We start from the raw sequence: 21799 nt of genomic DNA, 5'->3' as shown, positions 1-21799 counted from the left end.
CTGCATCATTCCGGCTGACCGTGGAGGATTGGAAGGACCAGCTCTTTGTCTTTTGAAAGGAAACACCTTGTGGACAGGGCACAGCAAGAGGAATGGTCCGAGCAGGTCTGATACAGGAATGTTTTCAGCTGGAGCTTTGTAAAGGGAGGCCCAAGATGAGTTTGAACAGGGACAAAGAGCTGGATCAGGAAGGTCCTGTAGGCCAGGGTGAAGCTTTGAGTTATAATAATGCTGATATCCTAAAGTGGTTGTGAAGATAAATGAAATGTCAGACTGTAAGTTCTCAACTGCAGCATGAAAATGCTAGTTTTTACTCACACTGGGATGGCTCCAGTAGAGCCCCTGTTCTCTTAGGTGTCAAGAGAACACCACAGCATCATTGAATTTCAGAACTGGTCACTTTTCCTATAGGGGGATTAAATTGACTTTTCAAATAGGTAAATTACATATCAGAGAAGATGAGGGATTCGTGGGAGCCACACAGAAGTTAAAAGAGAGTGGCTCTGGGATTTCTGACTTCTATCCACTGTCCATGGGCCTCATGAACTTCGGCCCTAGCCAGGCTATCTAAGGGGACTTTCTCCAGCTTCTGGCAGGTGCTAGGTGGTGCACCCTCTTCTGGGATAATACAGATTAAAGGAAAACCACAGACCTCTCACTCTGTCCTCTAGGACACAGGTTGGGTTTTGGCTGGCAAACTGGAAATGGCCTTTTCAATATTCTGTCCCAGAACATTTGGTGAGGTTGTAGAGGTAGACAGAAGACTAAAGAATGTTTCTGGAATAGAACAAAATAGAAAGTCTTGGTTAATTCCATGTAAAGTGAGTCATGAGAAAAGTGGATTTGACTGACTAAGTCCCTGATGGGCTCAGGAGTCTTACTCATCCTGGGTCCTTAGCCCTAAGTAGATACACCTACTAAACACTATGAGAGCAGAGCTTTTATAGAAGGTGTGCTCTGCTTTTCCCTAGACATGGTACAACACCTCATAACCGCATCTACTACAGGTGGGCGCTCAGCACTGAACACCACCCCACCCCAAGAATAACCCATGAAGTAGTTACAACTTCCTTACCTTGTCAAAGGAACTAAGACTTACAGCCAACTTTTCCAAAAGGGAACTCTGACCCAAGTTCAAGCATAGCTGACTCCAAATGAACCTGCTGAATTCAAAGGGCACCTGTGCTCACCAGGTCTCCAAACCCACGGGTTTAGAATGACCTACATGTGTGCTTGAGTTAATGTAGGCACAGCTCTTCACAGTCTAGAAAATGTATGTGCCATAGTTTATAATGCTAGCAGAGTACATAAATACACACGGTATCTGTGATTGATTTTTCTCATCTTTAAGGTCCAAGCACAGAATCTTCAGTCAGAAAAACTCCCAGTTGGGTTTCTGAGAACTTAGCCATGGGGCCCAGCCTGATGGGACATGTTTGTCCCTGTCTTTGACTGTCTCTGAGTTCCTGATGGCACTGTGGCTTTCCTTCCTGTCAGGCCAGGCAGGCCTCTGGAGAATGCTAATCCATCTTGTAGGCTCACTTTGTATTCGGGAAACTTTCCATTGGAAAACAAAGGCACTGTGTCCCTGTCACATCTCTACCATGCATGGGCATTTCTCAAGAGCCAGGGCAGCGAGGATGGACAGATGGGACATTTCCAAGGAAACCAAAGAGACTTAACTGCTCCTGGCCAGGTAATGCGGCAGTGCTGGGTGAGGTGGGCTGCACTGCAGTTGATCATTCCTTTGTTAGCAGCTGGGCAGTGTTATGTAGGGCCAGGCATCCTGCCTGGGGCTGGCAGCATCGATTTATGCGCAAGTGATGAAGACCAGGTGGGACACAGGACACTGGCAGTCACTGGCAGTGAAGTCTACCTTGCCCTCAAAGACCCAGGGTGGGTTTGTCTCAGAGACTACACTACTGCTGGTATTTTTAATTTTCCTTTTCACTTTCTCTCTTTTAAGATGTCTTTTCGTGTAGTTCATCTTTTCCTCTAGGACAGATGATATTTTCTATAGCCTCTGTATAGATTAAAGGGATTAAAATCTCCCCAGCAGCCAGGTGTTCCTGAGGTAGATACGTGATGCTGGGTGTTGGTGGCACAGGAGTACTAATGAAAACTCTGCTTTGGCAGATAGAGAAGTCACGGAATGTCAGCTTTCTAGTGAACTCAGTATCAAGCCCCTGACTAATTGTGATCTGTGTAAACAAAAAATGACATCACAGAAATGTGAGGACAATGGCTATTGGGATTTGAAAGCTTCTGTTTCAGCCTCAGGGTCTGGCACATGCTGTCTCTCTACTTGGAGGCTGCTTTTCCCCAATCAGGACCTAGATGCCTTCTTAGCACTCGATTGTCTGCTCAAACATTTCCTGTTCCAGGAGCTCATCTCCCATCACTCAGAAGGAACTCACCCCCTTTCCTCTCAAATCATCTTGTTCTCATCTTTCTTATAGAATTTAGAGCTTTCCAAAAAGTCTCATTTGCTAATCATTTTACTGTCTATCTCCCTATCTGTCTATCTATCTCTCACCTGTACAAGGTGAACTCCAAAGATCAGAAATTATGTCTGTGTTATCCAATGTGGAATTGACAGTGCCCCCAAGCACTGCTTGGTGCATGGATAGGTACTCAAAATATGTTTGTTGAAAGGACAACTGGATGTATGAGTGGATGGGTAGAGAGTTTACTATAATATGTGTACTACTCCTAAATGATTTATAATATTTTCAATATTTATTCCTAAGTGAAAACCTTCATTTAAAAAGCTTCAAAGAGGTTACATCAGCTGTTCAAGGTAACACAGCAGTTAGTAGGACAGAAACCATTCAAACTGTGGCCTGTTGAGTTTTAATCGCTGTTTTGAACTGCATAGAGCATAGAGCATAGAGCATTAGTGGTGGGAAGGAGCTGGGCTCTCGTATTGCTGGACTTTCATGCATGGCCAGTCCCAGAGAGCAGAAGATGGTAGCTGCTGCAATCCCGGCATAGAGCACAGCGTTTGGCATCCAAGAATCACTCAATGGGCAGGGTTATTGATAATGGATGAATAGATGGCTGAGTGGGTGGATGGGAAGGTAGATGGATGGATAGGTAGAGGGGTAGGTGGAGAGATGTCCAGATGGGTGGATAGGCAGATAGGTGAGCAGATAGGTGGATAAACAGATAGGGAGACAGGAGCCCAGAGAGGCTGGTGACTCGCCTAAGATCACATAGAGAGTCAGCCGAAGAGGAACCAGACCCCCTATCTCTGCCTACTCCCTTAGAACACCAAGAATAAAATTGGGTGTTTTTTTTCTTGGGTAATGAGGATGATGGTGATGATAACTTGTCTAATTGGGTGCCAAAAAATGTGGCCCAAATGCTTTAGTTCAACAATGCATGGTATCTTCTCTATAGCTTTATGAAATAAATGCTAGTGTACCCCTTCATGCCACAAGGATATTATTATCCACTTTTGTCAATTATGCCATGTGATGGATGTTATTTTTATCCCTACTCCTCAGAAGAGGAAAATAAACCTCAGAGAGGTTAAGTAACTTGCCCTTGACTTCCCACAAGGAAGGGCTAAACACAAATTCTAACCCTTTGTCTCCAGTGGACTAATTTTAACAGCATAGGAGCTGAGTTACCACATGGCATCACAGAAGATGGGCAGAATTGGGGCTACACTTCATCTTTTCTGCAGACAAACTGGGATTCTCTCCCCAGGCAGCAGTGGGTAGCAGGAAGTCCACTTTATTACTAGAATGTAGGCCAGGGTGCTCTGTAATGACAGAGAAGACTCAAAGCCGGGACGTAGATGGACAAAGCGTTTGAGATCGAGCAAGTCACTGTGGTTCCTTAAACCTCAGATTCCTCATTTATAAAATGGTAAAAAGAATTGTAATGGGGGAAGATTTTCAGCTGCAAGCTGTTCTGGTGGCTGGAAGAATGCTATTTGCTTGATGATGTTTCTTCGCAATAGAGGGGGGAAGTCCTGGCATCGCTCCTGGGTGACCCTTATATTTGGAGTGAATTCCAGCCCAGGTGTTCAGCGGATGAACAGTTTATGGTATCACTCCACCTGCATTAGACACCTTCTAGAAACTCGGTGCCTTTATGCAAAGAATGGCTGTCACTTAGTCATCGTGATGAGGAGGTGTTGAAGAGCCAAGGCAAGGGCCATCAAATCACAGTGCAAGGGCAGCCACTGAACTCCCAAAACACTGCCTGTGAGGTGCAAGAGTTTCTGGCTCTGGACTCAGACCTGACGTTGAGCCTGCTGCATCCTGGCTAAGGGCTGTTGGCCAGTGTGGGATGCTCCCTAGGGGTTAGACACTCATGACAGGTGGTGACAAAACTACACACAGCAGGGAGCACCTGCAAATAATGCCTGCTTATAAACATCCCCCTGAGCTGGGCCACCTCTGTGTCCCTCGCTCACTGTCCCCTCTCCTCCATCCCCCACATTCTCTGCTTCTTTGTACTTCTCATCCGTAAATATTCCTGCTTGCCCTCTGCATGCCTCCCTCCACCTCCCTCTTTATAAAACCTCATAGTTTCCTGTTAGCAGCAGAAACTTCCTGCAGCCAAGGCTTGGATTGGATGGGGCTTTTGGGTTGCCCAAACTTGATGTGGATCTGAGCCTATGGTGACAAACATGGCATTGTAGGAGCGAGAGAACAGGGAGGTCTGGGAGTGCAGGGACCTAAGGGACGTGTTCCTCCCCGTGCTGCCTGCAAGCTTTGCTCCTTGTGTACCCTCTGCTCTCTCAGGCCAAGGGAGGCAGACAGTGGGGCAGGGGTCTGCACAGTGGAGCACAGGGAGGGGGGGACTTCTACATGGGAAGGGGGCCAAGGAACCCCCTCGGTCTGCCAGGGGTGTGTATGCAGCACAAGGAAATAGGTCTCCACCCTGCATTTAGCCAAGGCCTGTCCCCAAGTAGCTGCCTGTCTCCCCCATTCCCTCTATTTGAGGCAAAAACACAGGTTGCTTTAGAATCAGAGGTGGAAGAGGGCACAGTAGAAGGTGGGCCTGGAACCCAGTTTCCAGGGAGGAAAGCAGAATGTAAGGGTAAGGGCTGCCAGCAGAGGAAGCCTGGCCTGACTCTGGCCCCATTGCCATTCTGACCACCGGAATGCAAGACATGGACGTCAGGACAGAGAGGATCCGTACTTTCCAGGCCGTGGCTTGCCTTGAGAGGGCTGGAGAACCACTGGTGTCCATGCAGAGTTTTGAAGACCTGGATGCTGTTCCAGTGAGAGTCACAGTTCCCCTGGGATCCACAGAGTTGGAGAGTTTCTAGGTTACGGGGTTCACTTTGCAAACACCAAAAGGAAGGAAGGCACGCGCGGGCCCAGAGGGGTCTGCAGAGAGCTGGGGCTGGAGCCTCTCTGGACAGTTCCTGGCTGCTAGCAGGCTGGGCGTGGAGGCCACCTGGACTCAAGGAAACCCTGGCCGCCAGGGCAGGGCTGCCTTGGGCATCCGCGCAGGGAGAGAGCGTCCAGCCCACACAGGACGCGAGGGGAATTGGCGTTCAACTTTGCAGGGCCGACGGGCCAGCGGCCAGAGGACGAGCTGGGCATCCATCGGGTGGGTGCCTGCCTGCCGTGGGCAGTCGCCCGCCGCCCGCCGCCCGCGCCCCTCCCCGCACCGCTCGCAGCCTCGGCCCCAGCCCCTCCCTCCCTGCCTCCGCTCGCTCTCCGCGCTCCTCCGCGCTCGCTCCTCGCCGGCTCCTCCTCACTCGCCCGCCGCCGCGCCCGGCGCAGTCGGCCACAGCGCCCGCCCGCCGCCGCCCTCCTCCTTCCCGGCTCCCGCGCCGTCCGCGCGCCCCGCAGCCACCATGCCCGTGGCCAGGCCGCCCGCCGCGGGGCTCGGCGGCGTCTCGCTGCTCCTCGCGCTGCTCCTGGGGAGCCCGGCGACTGCCCTAGCGGGAGGTAAGCGGGCCGGGAAGGGGGCAAAGTTGTCGCGAGCGTCGAGCGGCGGGGGTCGCGGAGGACCCCGCCGTTCGGGCAGCGCCCGGCCGCCTGGGCAGCGCAGGCGGCTGCTGGCGTTCCAGCTGGAACCGCGTCCCTCGGCCGGGCCGATGGGAGTGTGTCGGTGGGGATGAGTGTGGAGGACGCGGGCGCTCCCCGCCTGGGTGCGGGCTCCCTTTCCGTCTTCCCCGGCCGTGGGGCTGGCTCCCTTTTGCAGCCACAGAAGAGCTCCTTGGAGTGGGGTCGCCTCCAAAGCCCAGATCCCCGGAGCTGTCTGCAACCGCACCCGGGGCTGGGTGCCAGATAATGCTGCCTTTCCGGGAGAGGACAGGGAGAAGGGTGCTGCCTGTAACAGAGGACTGGACTTTGTCCCGGCGGAGGGGACCCGCTTGCTTACTGCAGCTACCACCGAGCCTCAGGACTTGGGTGTGGCTTTTCGACTGAAGCTGGTGGAGGGGGATCAAGGGTCCAAAACTTGGCAAGGTAGAGAGGAGATATTAGGTGGCGGTCGGGAACCTGAGTGGACTCCCCCAACCTGCCCCCCACAGCCTAGCATCTCTGATCGCTGTCAGGAGTGGGGAGGGGACGCTGATTTCACCCACCACGTGCTTCCTGGGTGGGAAGAAGGGTTCAACTTTGATGGAGGCCGCTGCTCCTCCTTGGCAGACCTGGACACCCATCCTCTCTCCAGGCCACCAGGTCCCCCAGGAAAAGTTATGAGGGGGTTGGGAGGGAGGGAGGAATCGGACACCTAAGTTACCCAAGACTAACCACAAGAGCTGCGGAAATGTGAGCAAGCCATCAGAAGACTGAGTTGTGCTGGGGGGGGGTGGCGTTGTGGAGCCACTCAATCTCTCTTTCTCGAGAGGTCTAACTGGTTCCCAGAAACTCGCTCCTCACGTGGAAAACAAAAGGCAACTGCAGTGCCGGCCCGGGCTATCGACAGCCGCAGGGCGCGTGTCCTGCCCATCTGGAGCCCCGTCTCATTTGGGCCATCTAGACTTGGAACTGGAGGGACAGGCAGAGGTGCCGTTTCTCCGCCGGGAGCTCTGGACCCCTGGCGCGCGCACCTGCGTTCAGCACCAAAGGCCCGGACAGCTCTCGCCCGTGGGCCCTAACTCAGGTCTCTTTCCTTCTGACATGCTTCCCCAATGCATGGAGTGCCCTCCTCCGCATAAATCAGGCATTTTATACCTCAGCCCCTTCTCTTTAAACGTGGAGCCCGGGGTGCAGGGAAAAAGAAGTCATTCATCACCTTTTGTTTAACAAAGCATATCATTTAGAAGCCACCTTTTATGAGGCGGTGATATTCACAATTTACACCAGCTCCGGACAATTTCCCTAGGAAAGATGGGGGAACAGATTTGATTTAAATAAATCGTTTCCACCACAGCATGCTCTTTCTTAATTAGCTGTCTCTTTCCAACAATGGCTTGGTGGCCTTGAACTGAGTCCAGATCTCCCTTCCCTGCTCCCCTTTTGAATCTGTGTTTTGACTAACACACACACACACACACACACACTCCGAAGCTACCCAGAGGCTTGCTGGCTTTGCTAAAGGGATTCTACCTTTGCGATCTATATTCTCCAATGCACAACCCTCCAGGAAAAACATCTTAATGGCATGTATTGAATTGTCACCCAAGACAAGCATTCTCTTCTTGCTCTCCCTCCCTCTCTATCTCCTCTCTCCTCCTCCCTCTGCCCTCCCTCTCTCTCTGTGTAGGAGGGTGGTGTGTGTATATTTTGAATTTTAAGACATTTCATATTATTTTCCCAACTGTGCGACTATGGCTAGCCAGCATATATGTATTTTAATTAACTTCAGGTCACCACCAAATTAAAGTCAACTGATGTAGTGCTTCAGAAGGTTCATTAATGACGATGTGGTTCTGCTTCCCGGACTCTGAGTCATAAGGAGGGAGCAAGGATAGCCAATGAACATTCCCAATGCCGATGGTGCATTTGGAAACAATTGACCTTCCACAATCAATTCTATTTTTACAGTGGAGCCGAACATCCACTGATGTCAGACGGAGACACATTCACCTAATACAGTGTTACAAACTAGCCCTTCTGTTCCTGGTGGAATGAGGGGATCTGTAAATACTTGAAAGGAACTTGTTGCTGTATTCTCATGCAGAGCACATGATTCTCTGGGCCATTTTGCTGTAAGGCATGAATAAGTATAAAGTATAGCTTGTTTTTGAAGAGGCTTCTTATTGTCTAAGATGGGCACATGGGGAATAGTTGTAACTACGTGCTAAGATTGCAGAGTCTGAGTGGAATTTCTTTTCTTTTTCTCTTAAATTAATAAAGCAAATGTAATATTGCTCAGTAAGTCTCAGTTCACCTGCTCTTCCCCCTCTCTAATGGGCATTGTTGTTAGATTCACTTAAAGACTTTTCCTTACTGTGTTATTTTTTCATGGAGTTTTGTTAGCTCCTGCCAGGGACCACGTCATCCAAGCTTGAGGGCTTCTTCTTGTGCTCACACGGTGCACTTGGGCGTTAGAAAAATCATGTAACATTCATTGCCTTCTGCATCCAAAAAGCAAAAGGGTATTTCCGGGTCAGAGTGGCTTGTTTCAGGTTCTTGCTGGTGCATCCATTCCTGCAGGCTGTTCGGATAGGCTCAAGGCACAGCTTCTGCCAGTCAGTCCGGTTTCTGCTGCACGCCGGTGGTGCAGGCCACCACTAGGGGCGCTCGAAGCTGTCCTTGGTGACTAAGGGCAAAAGACAGGCAAATTCTCACGCAGGGAGCCACCAGGTGTGTACAGCACCAAAGCGTGCAGAATGGAGATCTCCTCCCAGAGGTGGCCCTGCCAGTCTCTCTCTCCTCCTTCTTTTGGCTTACTAAACTTGGTTCCTGTTTCTCAGGAGAAGTTTTTGGTGACTCTTGATGCATGTAAAAAAAAAAAAAAAAGTGGACCAAGGATGGCATCATTACCCTACAGAGCCCAGCTGCCCCTTTCGTACCAGTTCATGGTTTCCATCACAGAATGTCTGGATTGGGAGTTTGATTGAGCTGAGCCCTGGAATTGGGCTCACCGAGTTCAGGAAAAGAAGCATGGCTTTGGGATCTGAGCGACCTGGGTCGGGGCCCAGCTCTATTGTTCAGGAATGTGTGACTTTCTGCAGGAAAGTCTCCTCTGAGCTTTCATCCTGCATCTGTGGCATGCAGGAGTTAATGACACCATCCTGGAAGCATGGTTGCAAAGATGGCGTAAGTTGTGTACAAGTGTCTGATCCACGGTAAATAGGAGCTCAAGCAAGGTTTTTCTTCTTTTCTGAAAGCAGGCATGAGTGGACATTATGAAGGTGACTTCCTGGAGCTGAGTGAAGTAGATGTTGGCATAAATGTTGACATAGTTTAAGCCAAAGTGGAATGGATGGAGGAGGAAGAGTAAGGATCCCATTACCTGCTGTCTTTGACAGATAATAATGTTGCATTTCCTGGTGAGGATACTCTTCCTTTCCAGACATTCGTGCTTTATCTCTTTGAACTTCAGTGCCACCATCAGGAATATGAGTTCATTGTACTGGAAATGTGTGGTGGCAGGTTAATGGCTGGAAAAATTACAGGAAGATAATTAGCAATTAACTGAAAGATATTTATTTATTCATTCATTCATTTTCACACACTTGCTGGTCATTTTCTATGGATCTAAGTTCAAGATGCTATGACAAAAATACCTTACATGGGATGGCTTAAACAATGGTAATTATTTCTTATAATTTTGGAGGCTAGGGACTCCAAGATCAAATTTGGTGTGTGGTGAGGGCCCTCATTCTGGCTTGCAGATGTCTGCTTTCTAGCTGAATTCTCACATGGCAGAGAAGCAGAGCTCTGATCCCCTCATGTTTTAAGGACAATACTACCATCATGGGATTCCACCCTCCTGACCTCACCTAATCCTAATTGCTCTCCAAAGAGTCTACTTCTAAATGCCATTGCATTGAGAATTAGGGCTTTGAGCTATACGTTTTGGAAGGTCTAGACTTTTGATCCATAGCACTATGCATGAGTAGACCCTGTGCTGGGTATGGAGGTCCCTACTCTGGTATCTGCAGGCCAGCAGGGAGCTCCGCAAATCCAAAGCACTAGGGTCCAGGCTGTGCGCTACATGCTTTGGCAGTGGGAAGACATTAAGCTTGGGGACTTCACAAGTGGGTGGGTTTATTTCTTACCCCAGAGCAGGTAGCATTCGATTTGGCCCTGAGGGATGTGACGGGTACCAGCAGCCAGAAGAGAGCCCTGCAGTAGAATAGTGACATTCCTGAAGAGCCTTCACCCTCAGAACCCGAGAGAGGGAAGAACGAAGCGTGAGTGGGAGAGCAAAGGAGGCAGGTGCGCATGCTCCTTCCTGAGAAAGACCTGCCCCCCGGAAGCCAGGAGTTCCCCAGATGAGAGCTGGAGCAAAGAAAGGACTGTGCAGCGCTATTGTCCGCTAGAGGCTGCAACGACAGAGAAGGAAGCTTCTGGGAAGGCGCCTGAGGCCCAGCTGCTAAGAGCTGACTGCAAGGAGCAGCCCCGGATAAACACTGCTCTCCGGAATCTGCAGATTTGCATAATCCCCTGGCCCTGGAGTTTCTCCCAAGCAGCCTAGTGGGGACTGTGACAGTTGAAAGCAGGGCAGGAACAGGGCTGCACTGAGGGAAAGCCAAAGAATGGTGAGGTGGGAGGCTCCACAGAGCCTTGTGGACCTAATTAAGTAAAACAGGGCAGGAACTGTACCTAAGCAATGAGAACCCACTTACCAAGTGCTAAATTTGTTCTAAGCCTGTGAGAAGCTGTTTATATAGATCCTGCAGAGAATCCTCACCGGAGCCCCCAGGAGAGACGCAGGTAGTCTCCTTAATATCCTCATTGCATGAACCGAGGAAATTGAGGCACAGGGAGGATGAACAGTGTGTCTAGCATCACAAAGCCAGGAAGAGATTGCGGTCCAGCATGGAACCAGACCGACACCCGAATCTCTTAGCAGCAAGTGTGTGTATTGTATTTAGGATTTTTGCTAAATGAGATTATAACTGCTCTTGCCACTGGAGGGATAAGTGGGTAACTGTATGAGATGATGGAGATGTTAATTTGTTTCACTGTAGTAACCATTTTCCTTTATGCATGTGTCTTGTAACGTGCTGCCGTCTACCTTAAATATGCACAATACAATTTGTTTTTTTAAAGGGATCTCTTGACACCAAGCCCCCTACAGTGATTTCTGTCTTGCATTCTCCAAGCCCATCATAGGGGAAAAACTGATAAAAATTTACCTACATGTGGGGAATGTGTGCCCAATGTGTTCCTACTGCAGTTCCTGTCACAGGCAAGCATTTGAGTAAAACAGGCCAAAGAGTGGAACTGCGGTGGTTTCATTTGTAGGTAATTAATTTATAATCGTTATAGGTAATGCACACTTACTTTGCACCAGGCCCTCCCATTGGTGAATTTATCCAGTCTTCACAGCATCCCTCCGTTTCATAGGTACCGGGTAGCTGGAGAAAGCGAGGCTTAGAGAGCCCCACGCCCCACGTTGTCAGTGAGGAATTGGCAGTGGTGAGATTTGAGTGCGGAGGCTGGGAGCTTGGGGCTTGGCTCAGTGCCCTCCCAAGCCGGGGCTGCTGAGTTGCGGGTTGGAATGAGTGGGAGAGACACCGTTATCGTCAGTGTGCTGTCATCTGCGTGGGCTCGACCTCCAGGTCCCAAACCCAGGACAGAGGCCAGGATAGACTAGAATCCTCCCCAGCCTTCAGCATCTTCCAAAGAGCTGAGTTTAGGCCTTCCTCTTCCCAGCCAAGAAAAGCAGACGGCTGCAAGGAACAGGGTGAGCAGAGTCCAGCTGGTACGTCAGTGGGCATGAAATTCTGGCAGCTTGTGATTTCTTGTGCTTCAGGGTCATCCAACCATAAACAGAATGCCTGGACTGCATAAAAATTGATTTTTGTGCAACCCTAAATTCAGATGGCATTACCTAGACCCAGACCCCAAATGTCCCATCTGTAAAATGGATCGCAACGATCACCAGTGACTTCACAAAACCAAGGCTGAAACCAGGGCATTAGAGGCTCCATTCCTACCAGGAAATCCAGCCTTAGGGAAATGGGTGCTGGTGTGGAAAGCTGAAGTCCCCAAACTCTCCCACTTCCTGGGCTTGTCATGAGAGAATAATGCCTCACATTGCTGTTTGTCTGATCTGTGCAGGGACTGCATGTGCCTATGCTCTGTGCGTTCTTCTGGTCCTTGTCCAAACCCATCCGGCGATGTTACTAACCAGATTCTCACTGATGAGGAAATGGAGGCTTCCTGGGCAGTGAGGGACGGGGTCAGGCTTCAATTCTGTGCCATTCCAAAGCCTCGGCATGTTCTAGATGCGGGGTCCCCAGGGTGCCGTGCCACACAACGAGTGGCAGAATGGAAAGCAAGGTGGTTTCCCTGGGCGGCAGCAGGAGAATGGGTTTCTCCTCCAGTGGCAAATTTCAGGGGTCTCGAGTCAGGTTTCCAAGAGAGAAAAAAGTCCTCCCTGGGCTCCTCTGTCCCCACTTTGATACCTTCGGGATGAAGCACCATTCTGCTCTTATTCTTGCTCTGTCTACAGCCAAGAGGGTCACTGTAGGAGAGGTATAGCTGATTGTTACTGATAGCTCAGAATGGAATTTAAGTGGGCTGATTTAGCAGCATGCTCTTGAGCTGTTAGCTTTAGTTCTCTGAACCCATTTTGGCATGATATGGTGAGTGACCCTGAGGTCATATCCACCTTGCAAGATTATTAAAAAATAGCGTGTGTGGATGTACCTAGCTCATCATAAGCATTCGATAAAATTTTGCTATTATTGCCACTGTTATTCACCTGGTGAGCTCTTATTCATCCTTCAAAACCCTTAATTTGCTCTTTTACGAAGGCTCATTTTTCCTTTCTTTGTCTATGCAAGTTACTTCTTTCTCTAGACTCTCATCACATTTTAGCCTTCTATTCTGGATAATTCATGCATTAGTAGTTTACAAGCTTCCCTCCTCCTAGACAATCAACTCTGAGAAAGCCTCAGCTGAATGCTATCTTCCCTAGCTTGGATCTAATAAGTATTTGAACCATTCATAAAACTATGTTAAATTTCCTTTTGCCTTAATCTTCCTATGGGGAGGTGGAGTTGAAGTCTTGATATCTGAGTTTAATTTTCAACTCTCTCCTGCATCTGTGTGGTCATAGGCAGCTGTATAAGCCTCAATGCCTTATCTGAAAAGCATGTAAGAATATGACCCTGCCTCATAAGATGGCTGTGAGGAAAATCAATGCGATAATAGATGTGAAATCACTGTGGAACTCTACAAAGGAAAGAGGAGGAGGAAGAAAAATTAAAAGATGAAGAAGAAGCGAGATATACTTCGTAAAGAGAGAGACAGCACACCTTCGTGCAAACCCAGGCCCAGGAGATGGACCCTTCAGCGAGTGTGTGCTGAAGTCATCTTTCTTTGCAAAAGCAGCACCAAGCATCCTTATTTACCCTGCCATTGAGTCTGCCTCAGAATAGGAACTTTGCAGACACAGGGCAGATGCAGAATCTGCCTCTTTTCAAATCCTTGGCAACCACAAAAGAACTAATGTATGCTAAAAACTGGAAAAGAGTATCCAAGTGAATAAATTCCAGGCTTTAGAGTTGGAGCTACCTGTGCTTAAACCCGTTGCTTCTTGTTAGATGTCTGTCCTTGGACAAACCACTTTGTCCCCTGCAGCTGGCCTTGGACCTCACATAGGGTGGATGGTCTGTGCTCTGCCCGCCTCCCAGGGATGCTGCACCAGCGGGGAGGGGCTGATGGAGCTGCCAGAGACCTTGCTGAGGTCTGAAGTTGCAATCTGATCATAGCAGTTCTTTAGGACCCCTCCCACCTCTTCCTGAGAATTTCATTCTGTTGCAGAAAGAGACCCAGAGACAGGGAAAGAACTTCCTCAAAGTCCCACTGCAAGCCAGGACCTGCACCCCTTACTAGTCTCTTCTGGCTACCATTGTAAAGTGACTTACACGAGACAGGATTTTGCTCTGTGGTGCAAGCTGGCCTTGAACTCTCTCTGTACACCAGGCTTGCCTCAAACTTGTGGTGATGCTCCTGTCTCAGCCTTTCCAGTGCTGCAGTTACAGGCATGCACCACTACACCCAGCTTTTTTGTTTTTATTTTTGGTTTTATCCATGTATGTTCTGAGACTAAGGAAGCATGATGATGACAGACCTACGGTTATCTGTCTCCATTAGACTGGGAGCATCATTATCTGTGTTGTTATTCACATTCTGAAGCCAAGGCAGAGAAACCACACCAAGTGAGCCTCAGTAGATGCTGAAAGCAAGCCATAACTCCTTCCGTGCTCAGGTGACAGCTGACTTTTCAAGGCATCGGCAGCCCAGCTTAGCACCTGGGAATGGTGCCATGCAGCAGATGGCCCGAGTCAAGCAAGCCAGTGGAAATCAAGGAGGCTCATGGAGACCATCCCAGTCTCCCTGCTGGGCTTCTCTGCCCTCATGGGTCACGGACAGAGGCTGATTGGGAAAGCTGTAGAGGCTGGGGGGCATGGGGAGCCAGGAAAGAGGTGCCCGCAGCATAGATGATGTGGTCAGTGCAAGCTTCAGACAAGAAACTGGGTGTCAGGAATGATCACAGGCCAGGAGTTAGGGCAAGGCACACAGATGCAGCCTGAGACACTGGGTCCGGGGCTTGAGGCAACGGCTAGTGCCTCAGGAGGAGCTGGATGTGAGGCAGCTTTCTCACCTTATCTCACCCATTCCTAGATTGAAGGTGGGAGGGAGGCCGAAACGTAGCGCTAAAAACAAGTACATTCAGGATAGAGCTCTGCCCGGGCCAGGAGGCCAGTGGGGTCTCCCCCACTGGGGCACGATCAAGGCCATAGATTCGGGAGCAAAGGGAGATTGTTTCCACGCTCACTCTATGACCTGGGATGAGTCACTTAACCCTGGGATGGTGGCAAGGAAGACGATGATCATGAGTTGTTGTTAGGGTTCCTCTGAGCAAACTCTTGGATCTGCAGGTCAGTGATAGCTTCCAAGAGAGGGAGCTTTACATTCCTTTGAGATTCTCTCCCTCATGCAGTGTGGAGAGCTGACCTTTAGTGACCACCTCCCAGCAGCTGGTGGCAGTGGGGGGGTGACTGGGTTTCTGAAGGCGGAATCCTTAGGGATGCAATTAGCTTCCTTACCCCATAGGTCAGAGAGAAACACTTCACTCTCGCACCCTGTGAGGACACAGCAGGAAGCTGAGGAACAGGAGCAACAAGCTAAGCATAGTGACATACGTCAACAATCCAGAACTCTGGGACGCTGAGGCGGGAGGATCCCACATTTGAATCCAGCCCTGGGCAACTTAGCAAGACACTATCTCAAGTAAAAAGTATAAGTAAACCAAAAGGACCGGGATGTAGCCTAGTGTCAAGTCCCTGAGTTCAATCCCCATCTGCTATAGGAGGGAAGAAAAAAAAAAAAAAAAACCATCTGAGCAACAAGTCCTCACTAGGTGCTGAATCTGCCAGCACCTTGATTTTGGACTCACTCTAAAACTGCAAAACATAAATCCCTCCTATTTATCAGTTACCCTATTGATGGCAACTCAGCAGCCCAAGTGGACTAAGACTTGCAGAACAAAGTTTCACTCGGGATAGTTGAAGAGTAAAACGCTTTTGCTATAAGGATTCTGCAAATATTAAGCCTGGCATGTCCGAGACCGGCTTCTCCTGCCACTTTCTCCTTGATGGCCTCTGCTCTTCTCTGTGTCTGGGGTTTCACCTCCGACTCATCCCCCACAGACCGCTCTCCTCACTTTCACTTGCCCCTGGGCCACTGCGCCTTTTCCACCTTTGAGCGCCACCTAATTTGGTAGCTGTGAGCCACATGTGACTATTTAAATTTAAAGTAATTGAAACTAAATTAAGTTGCAATTTGAGCTCCCGCCAGCTGCAGCGCCCCGACAAAGCTCCTTAGCCGTATGTGACTATGGCTGCCATACTGGACGACGTGGAGCTGGCTCGAGTTCGCATCCTCCCAGGAAGTTCTGGCGGGCAGAAGTGCTGTGCTAGATCGTGGCCCACACGTAGCCTCCTTGTCTTTCCCAGTGCACATTTAAAGGAGAATATGACTTGTTCTGCCCAACGCTTTGCACCAGATAGTAGATTGGCTGAATGTGCTTGACCCAGTCATCTGCAGTTAGTGTGCTAATTGTGCCATGTGGCATAAATCCAGGTCACTGGGCTGGTACCTGGGAAAGAGCAATTGCTGATAATGACTGCTGGCTTCTGGGGCTGCTTTCTCTACCCTTCGTGTTGGGAGAATGTGGTTCTGGACCCCCCTTCCCTGATCTATATGTAGTCATTAGGCTGTAGTCTCACTTATAACCATATCTGAAACAGCTGGGAAGAATCAGTGTGTCATAACGGTATGTAGACCTATGTCCCTTCCTTCTGGGCAATGAAATTTTGGGGGTCAGCAGCTGATTCTTACTATTTTTCTATTCTCGGTTGTCTTGTTGAATGAATGAATGAATGAATGAATGAATGAATGACATGCAGTCATTAGCCAAGAACCACATTGTTTGGGTAAACTGGACTTAGGAAAAAGTAATCCACAGAGAGGCTGGGGTGGCAGAGGGCAGAGCAGAGGGCTGCATGTCCACTGAGAGGGCTGAAGACAATCGTCTTGCTTTGAGAATCAGGCTACAGTGGAAAGTGGGGAGAAAGCGGACAGGTCAGTGGAGACACGTGGAATGTGCTTTCCAACTGCACGGCAGATCATGTGTCTCCAAATCCTTAGTATTAGAGAAACAGGGGTCAGGGGTGAGAAGAATGTAATCTGAGAGCTTTCCCAGCATGCTGGATTCTGCACAGAATCCGGCCCGACACAGGCCTGAATGCAGTTCCTGACCCTGCCACTGATGTGCTGGCCAGTGCTGGAGGAAGTCATCTAATCTGCTCAAGCCTCAGTTTCCATTCCCGAAAAAGAATTTTATGCTTTCCTGGGCTCTCTCTGCAGGGTGCGTGGAGAGAAATGCGATACATAAAGCCCCCTCCCTTCCGGCTCCAGGAGGAGCTATTGGTATTGCAGTGTCTGTGAATGGTGCACTCAGAATTAAGCAGGAAATGACCTGTACAGCTGTTTGGGGTGATTCTGGATATGGAAGTGCAGCCCTGAACTATAAATCAATTTGCAAAAGGAGAGAGACAGAGCTCCTCCTCCTTCTCATTCCTAAAGACTTCTGATCAGTTCTCCACTCTCTATGCCCCCTTTATAGCAAGTTTACCAAATTGTAAAGCTAATTTGGGGCCAACTGCCTTGGAAATTAATGCACAATATGTGGAATCAAGCCTCATTTTTCAGGGCTTTAGGAAGGGAAATTTGCCTAATTTATGGCATAAATAAAAATGATGTGGAGGCTAATTTGCATACTTTTACTTCATTTGGGGTTAAAAGCAAAGTTTTGGGAGTTTTTTTTGTTTGTTTTGGGAGGTTGGTTTTCACGATTCTTGTTGTTTGTCAAGAAGGCCTTAAATTTTTCTTGCTAACCCAAATGTGTAAGTTTAAGTGAGTTACTTAACCTCTCTAGACCTTGATTTCCCCAACTGTGAAATGTAAGTGATATACAGACCACAACATACGATTATAGTGAGGAGTCATGAGATGAACATGTACAACTCACAGAGCAGTGGCTGGTACCTACTTAGTAGGAGCTCAGTAACCATAGCATTGTCTATAGTTCATCATTGTCATTAACCAAGCAGTGTATCTGGTCCTACATTTGAGATTAAAAAAAATTCCAAAGGATGAGGTGCCACTAGGTATCCACACAGAATCATCTGGATTCCAGAGCCTCGAATTGTGCTGGGACACATCAGGTACTCACTCATGGGATGCGTGACTGCCTTCCAACAAAGGGACTATTTTCTGTCATCACCACCAGTCACGCCCCTATAGGTGCATGTACTGAAAGCTTTTCTCTTTTGCTGGGCTTGAGCTTCTCCCTGGCAGGGCCTCTCTCATTTCTCTCTCGGTCCCCCCCTCTCCTCACTACCAATTCCAGATAGTGGAGGCTCAGAAGTGTGGAGTGTTGAACCGATGAGTGTGAAATGAAGTGCCTTTGTTCTCAGTACATAGGAAATGGTACACATCTCAGTACACAGGAAATGTTTCCATAAGCACGCACATCAGGCCACAGCAGGTGCTCCTTGGGTGTGTGGTTGTGACCAGGAGTTCAGATTTAGGGTTACAGAAAGCCTGATCTCAGCCTCACCATTTGCTAGCTGCCTGACCTTGGGCAAGTTAATTGTGCTTTATGCACAGGGGAAATAGCCGTGCCCTGTTCACCGAGTGGATGAGAGATGGAAAGAAGGAATTTTCCATTGCAAGCTGAGCACAGAGCCTGCCATCAAACAAAGTGCTCCACACAGGTATTATCATGCATAACTGACTGAGTGACCTTTCCTGAGAGTCTGTAGAAAGGACCAGGGCCTTGTTGTGTGGTCACCAGCTGGAACAGAATTTACAATTTTATGACCCCACCCATAGGTGAAACATTTCTGTGAGAATTAGAAGAGAAGCATTAACTTAAGACAACCATGTTTATGCTCTACTCTGCTGATCCAAGATATTTTATTACCTTGTTTAATACAGTTGAGGTCCCACAAAGAAGGCAGGGAGGGATCCAGGTGAGTGGATCCATCACCCAATGGGTGGTGCTATGACCAGGCTCGTGTCAGGTCAGCCACACAGCCCTGGAGGAACCCCAAGGTGGGCATGGCCTGGCCTCCCCCGCCTCCTTGCCCTTAGTGGCCTGTGTCAGGGCAGCCTTGCAGCATGGGGTTTCCAGGGCCAGTGTCATTTCTTTGCTATGCCCCTTCCCTGCTTCCAAAGCAAGGGTGAGGAGAGGAACTCCTGGAATGTGCTAGCATCCTCTTATGGCTCCATCCACAGAACTGCACTTAATGTTCAGAATCTTCCTGGGTGTCTATTTCACAGCTGTTTAATGATAGATGATGAGGCTCAGGAGCCTGACACTTGGCAAAGTTAGGGTTCATTTATTCATTCATGATCTGCTTTGTTTCCCAAGCCATTCTACTCTGTACCAAGCTCTTAGTAGGTCCTGATGTCACAGAGTTGAGCAAGTCATATTTTTGCCATCAAATAATTTAACTTAACATCGAATTGTTCTTCAAACTCAAGTATGACTCCTAAATGCAAGCACTTTTTTTTTTGCTTCTGGGAACTGGACCCCGCTCCTTCACACTGCTCTGTGTCCTCTGCCCTTGCTTTTAGTTTATCTCGAGGCAGGGTCTTGCTAAGTCACTAAGTTGCCTAGGCTGGGCTCAAACTTTTGCTCTTCCTGCTTTAGCCTCCCAGAGCGCTGGAATTACAGGTGTGCACCAACACGCCTGGCTCATGTAAGCATTTCTTTTTTTTTTTTTTTTTGCTCCTCTGCAGCCCTTTGTGGCCTGGATGACTTTCAGGCAGGAAGCAACTGTCTCCAAAAGCCCAGGGCTGGGAAGCTGTGAGATCCCAGGACCACCGCTTACAGCTCTGGCTGGTAGCTAAGGTTTGATCTTACCCACTTTCATCTCTAGAAAATAACATCTAGTTTGTGTTCTCTAATGAGCCAAATAAATGTGACACTTTGCAAGAACCTCCAATAACGCTGGAAACTTCACAAAGGCAGTGGAGGGCTCCAACTGGGCCGAGTCAGAGTGGAGCTACTGACTGCAGTTATCGCAACAATATGCTGGTATTTCGTTCTTTTGGGCATATGGGAAAATACCTCCTGAACAGGACTGCAGAGAGCTAGACAGATGCAGCTGAGTGCGTGTATGGACATAAACAATAGGCCCACCATTTCCATAAAACGTTAACTTGGACAATCAGTTAATGAGGTTTGCCCAAAAACAAATTAATTTTTTCAAGTCTCGCAGTAGTTTTATTCCAAGTAGTAATAAAAAGAGTCATTTCTTATGCTTCCCACATGGCAGAGGATGTCCATTATTATATTAGATGGTCACAAATAATTTTGAGGAGCTGGTGCTGTAGAAACTCTGAGCTGTTTTTCAGATGAGGAAATTGAGGGTCAGAGAGACTCCATGATAGAACTGAATCTTGGTGCTATGTAGACCTGGGTGTCTCTCTAAAGCCTCGTGTGTTTGGAAGGTGACTGGATCATGGGGGCGCTACACTTCCCCACGGATTAATCTATTGGTAAGTTCATAAGGAAGTGTGTTGTTAGGAGGCGGGGGCTGGTGGGATGAGACCGTCAGCTGGGGTGACCTAGAAGGATGTGGCTGCTTTCCTGGTTCCTGCTTTCTCTCTCTGCTTCTTGACTGCTATGGAGCGTGCAGGCCCTCCCACCGCGCTGTTTCTGCCTTGGAGCCACGTGACCAGGGATAGTAACCTTGAGCCAAAATAAACTTCTTATCCTTTAACTTGTAGGCATGGACTATTAATGAGAAAGTGACTGAAACATCTGGCCTTTATTTTTCTGATACAGAAACTTTTTAATGAAGGTAGCCCCTTTAGAGAATGATCATCAATTCAGGCATATAGAGTTAGGATTTTTTCCTCTTTTTAAAAATTTTTTTTGCAATACAGAGAATTGAATCTAGGGCCTTCACACTGAGCTATATCCCTAGCTCTTTTTATTTTTTATTTTGAGACATGCCCAAGTGAGACTTGAACTTGGGATCCTCCTGCCTCAGCCTCCCAAGTGATTGAGATTATAAGCATGCACCATAGCAAGTGGCTTAGAATTCTGATTCTTACATAATGGAAGCATGCCACCCCAGTGAGCTGTGACTTGCTTTTCTGCTTGGCAGGCTTCTTTTTTATGCCTAGAAGAAGGCTCAGTATTCCCCGAGTCAGGCTCTCTTCATGGCTCCTTAACTCCACAGTCTCCTGTGCTAACCACATATGTCACCACTCCCTGTGGGGACCCCAGCTCAGGTGTGCCTCTACCTGCATTGTGCATGCGGGTACCAGGCTGCCACTTCTGCTACAGTGCAAGCCTGTTCTGCTCTTAGTGTTTGTTTATGAATTGCTCTTTCCCATCATGCTCTGGAAAATTCAGAGGATGACTCACTGATTCAATTGCAAACAACAAAATGTACTGAATATCCACACTGTAGGCTCCACTCGGGGCTCTGGAACAAGAATGGGCAATGCCAGCCCTCGAGGGACCAGTGCTCGCTGTGATCAGTCCTTTTGTCCTTCAGTCCTTCAGTCCTTTTGTCATCCCATGTATCCATTCATCTCGTCTAATGCTCACTGGTACCCTCAGCACTGGCCTCCTCCCTCAGTCATGCTGACCATTTAATACTGACATTTGGGGTTCAAGATGGGGCCCGTTCTTGCAGTGACACTGAAGGCAGGGTTGTTAACATGCGACAGTAAACAAGAGGCTCCCAAGGACTCTCAGGCAGTCTCACAAGGTTTGTACACACAAAGGGGTTAAAAAGAGAGCTGGGTCATGAATTAACATCACAGGGACCTTTGAGAGGTCTAGAACCCTGGCTACAATTCTACCACTGCCTGGCACCCAACCCTGAGCTGCACACCCTGCTCCTTGGTGTTGCTGGTACATCCGTAGGCCTCACCTGTATTGTTTGGTTCCTAAACTGGGACCAGTTTTATGCTTCTTTTGCTTGCAGTAATTGGGCTGATCATCTACATACCACGCTCATGCTGAGCCGTTGCATGCACCACCTTACTTACATCACGTGCTGGGCTCCCGACTGATAGTCCCATTTCACGGCAGTTGCCACTGTCACTTGGAGAGGCAGAGTGATTGGCTCAGGGTCACACAATTGCTAAGATGC

The 21799-nt window shown here is 48.8% G+C and overlaps 1 protein-coding gene across 3 annotated transcripts in view; it reads left to right on the top strand.

Annotated features, from left to right (window-relative positions):
- Positions 1 to 5299: 5299 nt before the first annotated feature.
- The window catches only part of Sez6l (seizure related 6 homolog like), a 175687-nt gene continuing 159187 nt past the window's right edge, over positions 5300 to 21799 (top strand). For 2 of the 3 annotated variants that reach the window (XM_063226025.1, XM_063226024.1), the window contains exon 1: positions 5738 to 5921. In XM_063226025.1, the coding sequence (XP_063082095.1) occupies positions 5828 to 5921 (94 nt within the window). In that variant the 5' untranslated portion in view covers positions 5738 to 5827. Of the gene's footprint in view, positions 5922 to 21799 lie in introns of all 3 variants that reach the window. The other variant, XM_063226026.1, reaches the window with a different exon arrangement.

The sequence above is a fragment of the Cavia porcellus genome, unplaced genomic scaffold (genome assembly GCF_034190915.1).
Source record: "Cavia porcellus strain 051 isolate PalLab524CR breed Dunkin Hartley unplaced genomic scaffold, mCavPor4.1 scaffold_16, whole genome shotgun sequence".
NCBI classification, from domain to species: domain Eukaryota; kingdom Metazoa; phylum Chordata; class Mammalia; order Rodentia; family Caviidae; genus Cavia; species Cavia porcellus.
Note: the sequence above shows the minus strand (reverse complement) of the source record. Positions and strands in the feature narration are given on the sequence as shown.